The sequence below is a fragment of the Uloborus diversus genome, chromosome 8 (assembly GCF_026930045.1).
Source record: "Uloborus diversus isolate 005 chromosome 8, Udiv.v.3.1, whole genome shotgun sequence".
NCBI lineage: Eukaryota > Metazoa > Arthropoda > Arachnida > Araneae > Uloboridae > Uloborus > Uloborus diversus.
The window spans coordinates 23,825,738-23,838,347 of NC_072738.1; the positions used below are offsets into that span (position 1 = coordinate 23,825,738).

Genomic DNA, 12,610 nt, shown 5'->3' on the forward strand with positions numbered 1-12,610 from the left:
GAAAATACACATTATTATAGTCGCTGCTCCTTTTATAGATTGGAATCGTTAAACATCAATCAAACAAAACTGCTGAAGCTTACGGACACCAGTTTCCTTCAATGCTGTTTTCGTACACATGTTATTGGAACCAAAATGTCGGATGCGCTAGCTCCCCTAATATAGTGGTCTGAGCGTCTTATAAAGTGAAGGACAGAGCGATTCGCCGCAAATGAAAATTTGGTGCGGCTGAGACGTTTGCAAAATAGCAGGCTCATTTGCAGGGGAATTACTGTACAGAAAATTCATTTGGATTCGGGCAGAACTTTTGCCGAGACGCAAGTCTTTCGTTTATAGAACTACCGAGTATAAAACTTATTCAATTTGTAATTGGTTCGCTCTCAATGAACTAAATTTCAATATGGATAGTAGAAATAATAATTTTAATCATTCGGATGGATCATTAGTTCCGATGGCGGAACAATCAAAGCCGACATTCAAGAAGTCTAGAAACCGCAGACCACGTCAACGAAATGCGAGAACGCATTCATCAAAAAATATTGTTTTGTGTACAAATCACATTCGTCAGCCATCACTACAGCCGATGAGTTGTTGCACTTGCCAACCACCAGTACAATCAAATAATCCATTTTGTCATCCTGGTCCTCAGACATTAAATTCATTTTATCCGCCTCCTCAACAGTCATTCCAACATGGCTCTCCGATGTTCTATGAAAATGGTGGATATTTTTACAGAAGTCACATTGCTCCCTCTCATCCAAGTCAAGTTAATTTACCTCCTGTCATGCCATGTCCATGCCACGGTACATATCAGAACACAAACAAAGCAATAAATAACAAAAATCGAAGGATCAAATGGTATAAAATGAAGAAAATGAATAAGCAGAAGCAAACAAACCATGCTGGAAAAATTACTCACAATCGAATAAACAAACAAAAAGCGAAAAACAGATATTTCAATATAACTGTTACAAGTGAAGATGGAATGCAACGAATGACACAAGAGGAAAAAGCAACAGAAACAAATGAAAATTACGAGAGCAATGAGGTTGAAAGTGCAATTTACATTAAAATTTCAGATACCGAAGACAGAGATGAATTTTTTGTTATAGAGAGTAATATAATCCACGAACTGTTCCACATATCAACTTTTGAAATGAATGAGAAACCTAAAGTAATACAATATAGCCACAGTGCAAAAGCAGTAGCATATCTTCTTAGGTAAGTTAAGTTTTATTTCTTATTTTATTTATTTGATTTGAAATTGAAGGAAAAAAAATTCAGCGCGGCAATTCTCCCTCTCTCTGCCGAAATTTCTCGGATCCCTCCCTTGAAATTAGTCTGGGTGAGAGATATTTACAAGTGAACGATTTGAAACATTTCTGTGAAAATATTTGATGTTTGATAGAGAGTTTTATGAGTGTCTCTACAGTAGAAAAACCTATTTTCAAGTAAGGGTTGTCCGTAAATGTTAACACATTTTTTTTTTCACCATTTTTGACCCCCTCTCCCGCTTTTTGTCACTAAGTATTGTAATTCATGTTACCCCCTCTCCCCTTTGTCACGTTACACTACTTTTCATCAACTTATTCTCATGGAATCGGGGCCCCAAACCTGTTTAAAGAATTATTTTGAGGAACAAATTAGTTAATGTGTATGATAACTGTGTGTATGTTTAAACACAAGTGCAATGTGTCATTATTAGGTTCTAATTAAACCACAAGCAGTCCCTCATTTCGAAATTTTCTGGCGGGAGGAGGGTGGGGTTGGGTGCAAAGGGAATGTGCTCAATGCAAATGATAGCGAAAAACAATAAAAACCACACCCACCCAGATGTACATATTTTAATTTCTCAAAATTGAGGGAAGTGAAATCCCCCCCGCCCCAACAATACCTTTCTTAAAGTTTACTTGAATTTTAATTACATTGGTATTCTAATAGGACTTAAATAATGTACACATTAATTAGGTTGTTCCCTTTTCTTAGTTTTCAGTCTCTGCAAGGTGGCCACAGACCGAAGAAGCCGGTAATTATCAGGGATTTGAACGATTAGGGAAAAATTAGGGTATTTCAGTGAATTCTAGAAAGAATCAGGGAAAATCCGTTGCTTTTTCATAGGATGAGCAGTCGTCAGGCCCGTCATTTCAAACTTTTCCGGGGGGGGGGGGGGGTCAAAGGGGAAAGTATACTCAATGCATATTGTACCGGAGAAAAAAAAACATGCCCACATTATATGGATATAGATTTTTCAAAGCCAGGGGAAGGGGGTCAATTGCCTCCTCCCTGACCCTTTTAAATGACGGGCCTGACAGTTTTTCTTTTCTTTTTTTTGCATTTTCGATGTGTTCATGCTCAATAAATCACCAAATTGTGTCTTCCATTAAAGATTCGTCGAAACGGGGGGGGGGGGGGAGAGATAACTTTTTGCTTAGACAGTATGCTGCTCTCACAAATTGCGTAGTTTAAGTGCTCCCATCTCATGGAAGGTTTGATTTGTCATAATAAAGAGGCGGTGATTATGTTCCCCGGTATTGTCTTAATATTTTATCACCTCCCTACTCCAAATTTTCGGTGTATATGTTGGTATGATAGAAATAATAGTTATCGTGTAGAACATTTAAAATGCAATTCTAAAATTATTTTACTTCAATTCACTCTTTTGTTCGCCGTTTTTATACTTTTGATACCTTCATTTTGAAAAATGCTATCTTTTTGCATCCGATCTGAGAATCAAATGTTTCTCATTTTAATGCTTAGTAAGCTTTGTTGGAAGGCAAATTAATGTTTTTTTTTTTTTTAAATCAAAATCATAAATTCAAAATTTTCAAGCGAAATTCTGTGTTTTTTATCAGTCAAACAGTCAAAAAGTTGAATGCTGAATCTCTGGTTTAATTTTACATTTGCTTCACTTATGTCGTTTGCTTTCCTTTTTAGCATCTACTATGAGAAAGGGATTTTTCGTATTTTTTGACGTTTACTACGCTTTAATAAGAGGCAAGAAAAAATTAAAGAATATATATATTTTTAAATTGAAATTATAAAATTGAAAAGTTGTAGCGTATAATCCTCACCTCATTATTTTTAAGCTTTTTTAACAGATAATCTGCAGATTATATGCAGAAAAATACGGTACATTCCTTTTCTTTTTCTAATTTCAAGTATGTATGCACAAAATAAGTAGGTAAATAAAAAGTTATAAATTATTGTCTGAAAAAAGTGAGGGAGCCCAGGCTCCTCCCACAAGCCACCACTGAGTATCACTAAATCTTTCTTATCACCTCAGATTTTTTAAAAAATGCCAAATTGACCGGCTTTTTTACATTATTTTTTTAGCCGAATCTTGTAAAGTGGAGCAATGTGCCCCATGCACGGGGTACATTGGTCTGCCTTGAGGAGCAGATTGGACCGCGTTACCAAAGCAAAACTTCTGTTATAATTTAAGTGATAAATATTAATCTAACTTATTTTCTTTTGTGTGTGCATAGAATAAAAAACATAAATTTTAAAGATCAATATTATATATCAAATTGATATTAATAGATAAATCATCTTTAATTTAAAACGGCAATAAGCATCCCACTCTTAGTACACAATAATTTTTTACTATCAAAAAAAAATAATTATAATGAATATTTATTAGAAAACTAATGCAAATCAAAGTTAACAAAAGATGTATTAAATGATATCTGGGAATATAAAAAAGCTACTTCTTGAACAACCACGGTTTTGGAAGGATGAGTCATATGTTACCTTTATGCACATCAATATTTGCTAGAGGGGGAAAAAAAAACTTTTTTCTTCATTGCATCGCATGAACAAATCCAAAAAGTAAATAATCCTGTTCTACTAATACCACATTTCTTAAAAAGAAAGTGCAATAAAATTGACATCTTCACATTAGTATATCTTTGTGTTCTAAAATTAAATATAGAAAATGAAATTTGATAGTTTTAATAAGAAACATACTTTTTTTTCCTTTCAACCAATTATTTGTTTCTATGTAAAATGCTCGTTTTGCAAAAATTTAATCTTTAATACATGAATTTTATCATAGCATGTATTACATATCTTACTCTTTGAAAACAACTGCCTGCAAAAATTTAGAAGAATATTTGAAAACATAAATAGTAGAAAAGTGCAGATATGAAATAAATCAGTAAAATTTTGGTATAATTTAGTATAATTTTTGCTAAATATTTACAAAATATAATTTTACTTTTATTACCCTAAATATTTATTATTATTATTATTTCTAAACATGTGTAACATGAAATGAATTGAATGTATTTCCAAACACTTAGAATATTATTATAATTATCGAGATTTAGAGGGAAAAAAAGTTTTCAAATTACTCGAGGTAGGTAAAGAGGAAGCTGTAATTAATGACTTATAGCTCCCTTGCCTTAACTCATTGTCTTGAAGTTATTAGCATACTATAATGAGGATTTCAAGAAAAAAATCTTTGCTTTTTAAATTAATACTGACAAAAGCTTAAAAGTTTTTTCTTGGCGTTTTTATTGTACTAGCTAAAATTGGATGTTAAATGAAAATCGACTTTGTTTTTTGCCATCGTATTATTCTCTGATTCTCTGTTGCCTCAGATTATACAAAGCGTTTTTATTTCAAACTTTAAAATTCTTTTATTTTAAAACCATGTTATATATATATATATATATATATATATATATATATATATATATATATATATATATATATATATATATATATATATATATATTTTTTTTTTTTTTAATTAATAATTCTTTTTTGCATTTCAATGCTATTTGTTAAAAAGTAATCTAAGACTTTTTTTTTGGCAAATAATGAAATCATTTGAAATTGAGTTGTGTACATAAGTAAATATTTTTTATTATTTTTTAATAGTTAAAAATGCTGTATTTATTCATTACAGTTCTTGATTAGAGAATAGCTCAACATGACTGGTTGTTAAAAGGTTTCAATTTGTTTTGCATTAATATGTCTATTATTTAAGTAAGTAAAACTACATCACTTCTATACTTTCACTATTACTTGTTGTTCTTGCAAGCAACAATTACACTGCTTGACAGTTCAGTTCAAAATTATTTACTATATAATCTTTTTAGTTTTATCATGATTATGTCTTTAAGAGTGGTTTTAACAATTTCTTAGAATTCTTATGTTAACTGGTTACTGGAAGTAAAGTATTTGTTTTAGATTTCTTATAATATTTCTCTGTAGATAATTTAATATACTATTTTTACTTTAAAATCTATTTTTAATTAACAGCTTAAAACGTTTTAAACACTATTTTATTTAATATACAATGGTTTTCAGGTAGGGCAAAGAAAGGAAACCATTATCATTGGTAACGTAAATCAGGGAAATTTGGTGAACTTGATCAAGTAAAAGCCAGGGAATTTTTTTTTTTACAATTCCTGTTGCCACCCTGAAATTCAAAAACTGCAAATAATTGTGAACTAAACAAACTTACCTTGAGAAAAGAATTCCTTTTTTTTCTGCAATCTTGATGAAACCCAATAAAAAAAAAAGTTGCAGTTTTCTGAAACTTACTCAGCACGACTGAAATAACCCTTTCTGGAATAAAATTTGTTCAGTGTAACTGTACCATGTGATTTCATTATAGAATGTGTAGGATCACATGTCATGTGCTATTTCTTAGTCATAAAAATTAAATTTAAAATATTAATGGTATTAAAATAATTCAGACTGGTTCAACCTGCTCCGTGGTCCAATGTGCCCCATCTCCCCTATTTTTCAAAATTTTACCCGGGAGAGACACCCTTTAACCCCCTAAAATTGGTGATGTTCTATGCCTTACACAAAGGAGAGCTCTGCCTCAATCGCTTGATACCACTCCCTCTCTCAGGTCAATACAAAAAGATAGCAGGAAAACATTAAAACAAAAAGTAAAACTTGGGTTTATGCCTCCCAAGAAAAAAAAACAAAAATGGGGGGGGGGGGCATTTTTTAACGGACTACTGACAGAAAAGTTGTTCAGACTATAAAAGGGTCCAAGGGTCCCCATACCTTAAATAGCTTAGGGCTCTGTTTAAATCTGGCCCTGATTAAGGGGGAGGAAAATCCAGGGCTCTCCTGTCCCCAAATTTACAAAATTGAAGCCTCAAAAAATCAATTTTAAACTATTATTTAGTTAAGGGAGTGATGCGGATTGGGGGATGACAAATTAGAAAGTTTTTTAAGAGGCCATAGTAACAACCCTTGACCTCCCATCGGGGACATCTGGCTTCAGAAACACAATTTAGTTTTTAGTTAAATGAAAAGAATATTAAAAGTATGCTTAACTTATTATTAAATTTATTTTTTGTAATTCTAGGTTGGCCTTTAGAGAGGAACACCCAGAGCTGAATATGGAAACTGCAATCGAAAGCTACTCCATAGCAATGGAATGTGACCATGAAGTTTTAAGGGATATGCTTAAGAAATCAATTGAAAATGATATACTTACAATTGACACTCAAGTGGCATATAACCCATCCAACAAAATCAGTGTTGAATATCTAAATAATTTTTATGAATCAGTCGCTCACTATAAGCTTACTGATTCAGATTTTGGTACTATGAAACAATGTAGGGTCACTTTTAATAAGATTTTACAATTACATTGGGAAACTGTTCCCAGTTTTCGTGATTTTGTCAAACAAAGTCAGCTGCCATGTGAATTGAATATAGAATCTAAAAGTATGATTTATTTGCATGGTATTATATTGAGGTGTCAAATGAATGAAAAAAAAGATGACACATTGAAGATCATCTGCAGCATTCGTATTGGTCTAGACGACCATGAACCAATATTTGAAACAAAAGATATCAATTCTCAGATCTTTGTACAATTTAAGAATTCTGTTATAGTTGAACCAGGACAGAAGGCAACATTATGCATCATGACAGAAGGTAGAAAACGTGACGTGCAACAAAAATTTGAGTATTCTGACGAAAACATGACATTTGTTATGATGCGTTGTAATACCGAAAACATGGATGAACAAGTGTATCTTGAAAAGATACTGTATCATGTTGAGTAAAGGTACATTCTTTGCTTTAGATTCTTTTAAAAACAAAATACAGTAGAATACGTTCATAATGCGAACCTATAAAATGCACAACTTTTAAGAAGTAAGTAATAATTGTTTCAGTTAAAAAACATGATTATGTTGCCTTTTCAAAACATGATTCTTTGGCATATTAAATTTTGAAAGTTTTTCAGCTTCCCATCGAAATTCAAAGCTTTTAAATGACAGACTTGCCAACCTTAAGAAAAGAAAAAACGGGAGATCCAGTCAAAGCTTTAAGGGAGAAAAAGGGAGATTTTAAACGATGCTATAATAAGTAAAAAACACTGTTATAACAAGTATTTATTTGATTTTTTCATGAAAGAGAATTCACTCGTATAATAGCTCTTATAAGTTTGTAGATATTTCATTTTTTCAGACATCGCTATAGATGAATGTTAAACTACAACGCACGCGGTAGATCAAGGAACAAGATGAAAACACGCGGTGCAGTTAGCATGCGTCTGAAACTGACCGATACCGCGTAAACAGCAACGGCGCATGCGTGAGATAGAAGTGGAAGTGCGAACGTTGAGTTAAACCAAAACACCATCGCCGGAAGCATTTCGGTCCACACTCCGAACGCACCCATCGAATGTTTGCCGCTCACCTTGCGTTCGACGAACCTCACCGGTCGACCGGTAAGTAACCGGTTACTAACTGCAGCGTTCTGTGATCAACCGGTTACCGCATCCGTTACCATTCTAAGCAGTTGATTGGAGCACGTGACCATTAGATGTCACGTGATTAACTAACCGGTCGTGCTCGTCGAACGTAAGCTCACTGAGCAGTGCAGGTTTGCTCTGCTAGTCAGGCCATCTATTAGGGCTGTGAGTAACTATTTTAAGGAAAAAAATTAAGTTTAATTTTAAAAAAAAGAAAAAAAAACCCGAAAAGAGTAAAAAAACGGGAGAAATGGATACTCAAACGTACAACCGGGAGGATGGAGTAAAAAACGGGAGTCTCCCGTGAAAAACGGGAGAGTTGGCAGGTCTGAAATGATAACTAGTACTCATAATAAATAAGTACCAGATTATCAGAAATACAGCATTTAGCTATTTCAAAACTGCAATGAAGCTTCTTCATCAGTGCAAAAAACTCACGACGCAACACTTAGCAATCTTATATCTAAGATTGCTAAGCTATTTATTCATAGTCTAGAATATATTTTTTTTAACGAGAAAAAAAATGAACAAAATGATTTTTTTGTACAGGACATTGATTTTCCACAGGGTGAAAAGCTTGCACACAACCCTGCTCCAAACATAATTTTCATGATGAGCACTATATACTCACTGAAAATAGAAGATACAGAAATATAAAAGCTTAAAGAAAATATCTTCAATCAAGTTTTAACTATAAAACCTATTTTATCAGCAAAAACAATTACAAATTAGATATGTACAATGATGCTACATTACTCAATGAAATTATTCGCCATACAAGATCATCAGCAAAGGTAGATCCAAGGACATCCTGAGAAAAAGGCATTTATTGCGCTACCTAAGGGAAAAAGTGAATCATAAAATAAAAATGGTGAAAATTTCAGTTTGTACAACAAAACACACAAGGGCTGAAATTCAGGGAGAAATGGCTAGAGTTCTGCCGAAATTTTTTAGATCTCTTCTCTTTGGGTTAGACATTTCCACTCTCAAAAGGTAAAAAAACTTACCATTTAATGTTATTGTTAACAATATTATTAAAAAATAGGATGTCAGGTGTATGTGGGTATTGTTATTAATGATCAATAATAAGTAACTCTACAGTAAGAAACCCTACTTTTGTAAAAATAATTTTTCCAATTCCACTTTTCCATTGCATTCACAACACTTGTGATCAATGTGCAATCTTTTTGCATCCTTTGCCAGAATTAGATTTTGCAATTTCAATCTATTTAAAAGTAATCTGTAGAGCAAAAATGAATATTTTTTGATATTATTTCAACTTCCTTTTTTTGAAACTTTTGCAGTCAAAAAGGCATCTCTTGGAACGCCCGTACAATGCAATTTCCTGAAAAAATTTGTGCATTTACATTGTTTTTATTTTTTGTTTACTTTTCATTTGTGCACAGAATTATTTATTCATTTCGTACTTCAATAAAGTTGTGTGCATAGAAGTGAATAGCTGAAACATCTTTTTTCTTGTTCTATTAAAAATATACAATTTAAAGTATATATAAAATTTTAATATTGTAAATTTAATGAAATAAAAATAGGCAATTTTTAAAATTTTGATCGAGTTATAGAAAAAAAAAGTAACGCTGAATACTATCGTTTACTATATACGAATACAGAAAAGATTAAAATAGTCAATAATTGTGCTACTTTTTATCCTACTCAAATAATTGTGATCTTCTTTAAGCATAAACCTTGGAGGGCAGTATCAACTCTACAAAAAAATTCGAATTTTAACCCTTGCAAAACATACTATTTCTCTTGGTAATAGTGAAAATTAGCCCAGATTATGGCACACTATTTAACTCTTTCAGCATCAGGGATGTACAAGTTTTATGCCAAGCTACAGCTGCTAAAATACCATTAATACACACGCTGCACATCACAACATAGTTCTGATGAGAAATATACTCGAGTGGTTTGGTATAGCGGAAACATCATTTGTATAATTTGTAATAGATTGGATCAGTGAGAGAAGCCCGTGGCCCAGTGGCAGCACTTAGCGCTCCCACGCCATAGGCTCCGGTTCTATTTCTGGGTCAGCTGTTCATCCCTTCAGTGGGTGGAAAAAAGAGCTCCCAAGCGTACTTGGTAGCCAAACACTGGGGGTTCTGCGTTAGGCTGACCACCTAACCAGAACATCTACCTTGCACTCCAGAGCTCCTGGTCAGGAAAGCTGAGTTGGGCACAGTAGGTCTTGGCCCTCAGGGGCTGCCGTGCTACAGGGTTTGGTTTTAGGATCAGCGAGAATGTGCCTCTGGTGTTTTCTGTCTGATTCTACCTACTACAAATGATACAAATGATGTTTCCACTACAAGGTCGACCGCCATCTCTCTGTGGTCAAGCTTCAATTAGTTTTCATACTTTGCTAACATATGACCCCACATGAAAAAGTGAATGATTGATTTAAAAAGCTTAGGTAGTTTTTTGACAAAGTTACAGAAACATGTTTTGGGAATATGTGGCAATCCACAGAAAAAATAAAAGTCATGGAATGCAAGATATGAAGTACCAGCTCGAAAGGCACCTTGGAAGATGCTGATTAGTTGTGTGTGGAAGCCATTGGAATACGCACAATGTTTTAATGTTTTTAGATATTTTATTCCCTTTGAAATTTTTTAGTATTTTTAATGAATGTATTTCTCAGATGTTCATGTTATGCGGAACTTTGTTTGAGATTTTATTAAAATGCTGCTATTGCTGTAAATAAAATACAATTAAGTGATGTACTTGACAAACTCTCTCGAAATGACGTCTTCATTTAGCATCTAGTAGTTGACAACTATTCGACTTTCAAGCCTTTTCTTGGTCGAAACTTAGGTTCAAAAGGAGATGATACATCTTCCAGGGCTGATATTGGGATTTTTTGCGAAACCCAAGATTAAGCTCATAAAGATCCAAGATCGAAGACGAAAATCCAAGATCATGTAAATAAGAATTCTTATTCATTTTTTTTTCTATAATTGCTATTATTGCAGTTGGTCAATTATAAATATTAAAAATTATAAAGTAAAAAACTGCATTAATAAATATTAAAAATGATCACTCAATGTTTATTTCTTTGGAATGTATTAAAAACTATGCAAAAGTCATCTACAGCAATAAAAAAAATTGAAAAAAAAAAGTTTTTGTTTATGTCTTGACTTGATACAATTATAGATAGTTAACATACAGAAAAGTTATACAACATGAAGAGAGAAATAACATCCAAGGCCAGAGCAGAGAAAGCTTTTTTTTTTTTGTATCTATGCATTTTTTTTCTTCTTTAAATTCAAAATGTATTCTAGATTGCTTAGCTGAAAACTATATTTTGGTGAAAATATTATGCTTTATCAGAAAAAAATTAAATTTTTTTTCATGAATCAATCTAAAACCAAAGAATTTTAAACAAAAACCCAAAGTCTCTATTGAAAACCTAGGGCTCTGTAGCAGTGTTTTGTTAATTGTATTTTTCAAGGGGACCCCTCAGTATGTGCAATGTATCAGACTGCCTTGTTATCACATCCAGAGACTACAGTTTCGTTGTTATTTGAACTCAGTCAGGAATAGTGAATAATCGAGCTGGAGGCAGATGTCATCTCATTGAAGCTGACAGAGCCGACAAACTAGTAGATAAAGAAAATTTAGCTCACCAGAGACTGTCCGCAGCATAGTGTGGTTCAACTCGTGAATAGAAGGGAAAGCTTGGGCATTTAGCGGTAAGTTACAGCCCCTAAGCCAGCGCTAAGACAGAACTACAAACAATGTACCAGACAGCCGCCTAAGCATGTGTCAGGCTGACTGTCCTCAAATTTCTAAATCAGGCCCTGACTGGAGTTACTTTTAAATTCTAGTTTGATTTTCCATTTTATTTTAATCTTTAAAAAAATATTAGCTAAGCAATAATTATAAGAGCCATTCTATCTTAAGTAGGCTTGCCAGACATCCTGGTTTTCGGACAAAATCCCGGGGTCCCAGCCGGTTTACTTCATGTCCCGAAAAATATAAATTTTGATTACAGATGACCAAGAAAGTCTAAACATAATTAACTGCGATGGATTATCTAGGATTATTACTGTCATTTGCAACACTGACATGAAAAATTAATATTGCGAATCAGCTTGTGAGGATTTTTACAAGTAAAACCAAAATACTTTCTAAAAAAATCCCTGCCAATGAAAAGTTTATGTACATATTGTTCATTTTTTTTATTCCTCATTTAAAGTGTTTCTTCCTACAAAAAAAATTGTAGAAGTAAAATTTTTAAATTTATCTACTTGTGTCATTTCTTATTACGCTTGTTTTAGGTTCATAATTAGCAATCATTTACTCATAACAGTGAGAATTAACTGCCCTGTAAAATACTCTAAAAGCCAGCCAAGGGTGTGTACTCTTTTGAATACTTGCGATGCTGGGGGGTGTGTGTACAATAGCTGAAATCAAGTAGTGGTATTTCATGAAAATTAATCATCAAATCACTTTATTCAGTTAAAAAAAATGTTTTCTTACATTTTATTGAGTGGAGTTATTCCCACTAACTGTAGACTTTTTTGTAGTACTAGCTGTGATGCATGGAATAAGAGCAATCTTGCCTGAAAAAGAAAATAACAATAATAAATATAAATTCTTCTCTTCTAATGAAGACAGAAGAGTCAAAACACACAAAAGTCACTATATCAGTCTTTAACTGCTCAAGAGTTACAGAACTGAGAGCATGTATCCTACTAAAAAAAGTTAGAGGGGTTAGCGAAGTGGCGATCGATTTTAAATGTGGACTGGGCCGTTTCGTCTATTTTAATTTCATTGAGTAACTTCAACAATAATGATTATACAAATTTGATGATTTACAGATTGACAGTCATCAGAAATGCAGAGCTATTTTGT

The 12,610-nt window shown here is 32.9% G+C and overlaps 2 protein-coding genes across 3 annotated transcripts in view; one reads left to right on the plus strand and one right to left on the minus strand.

The window, feature by feature from the left end:
• Positions 1-211: 211 nt before the first annotated feature.
• LOC129227477 (uncharacterized) lies at positions 212-7,046 on the plus strand. The gene is made up of 2 exons (XM_054862045.1): positions 212-1,221; positions 6,338-7,046. Exons 1-2 carry the CDS (start codon positions 401-403, stop codon positions 7,044-7,046), a joined length of 1,530 nt encoding a protein of 509 aa, XP_054718020.1. The 5' UTR covers positions 212-400.
• Positions 7,047-8,449: 1,403 nt separating this feature from the next.
• The window catches only part of LOC129227475 (probable arginine--tRNA ligase, mitochondrial), a 79,346-nt gene continuing 75,185 nt past the window's right edge, over positions 8,450-12,610 (minus strand). Inside the window, exons 19-20 of one of the 2 annotated variants that reach the window (XM_054862043.1) lie at positions 12,236-12,318; positions 8,450-8,576 (exon numbers count right to left, since the gene is read on the minus strand). In XM_054862043.1, coding sequence (XP_054718018.1) covers positions 8,573-8,576; positions 12,236-12,318 — 87 coding nt within the window. In that variant the 3' untranslated portion in view covers positions 8,450-8,572. Of the gene's footprint in view, positions 8,577-12,231; positions 12,319-12,610 lie in introns of those variants that run through there. The other variant, XM_054862044.1, reaches the window with a different exon arrangement.

Bases quoted from the DNA above. Each gene is read 5' to 3' on its own strand.
- LOC129227477 (XM_054862045.1), top strand. From the start codon at position 401: ATGGATAGTAGAAATAATAATTTTAATCATTCGGATGGATCATTAGTT. The intron at 1,222-6,337 runs GTAAGTTAAGTT...TTGTAATTCTAG, and splicing joins GCAGTAGCATATCTTCTTAG to GTTGGCCTTTAGAGAGGAAC.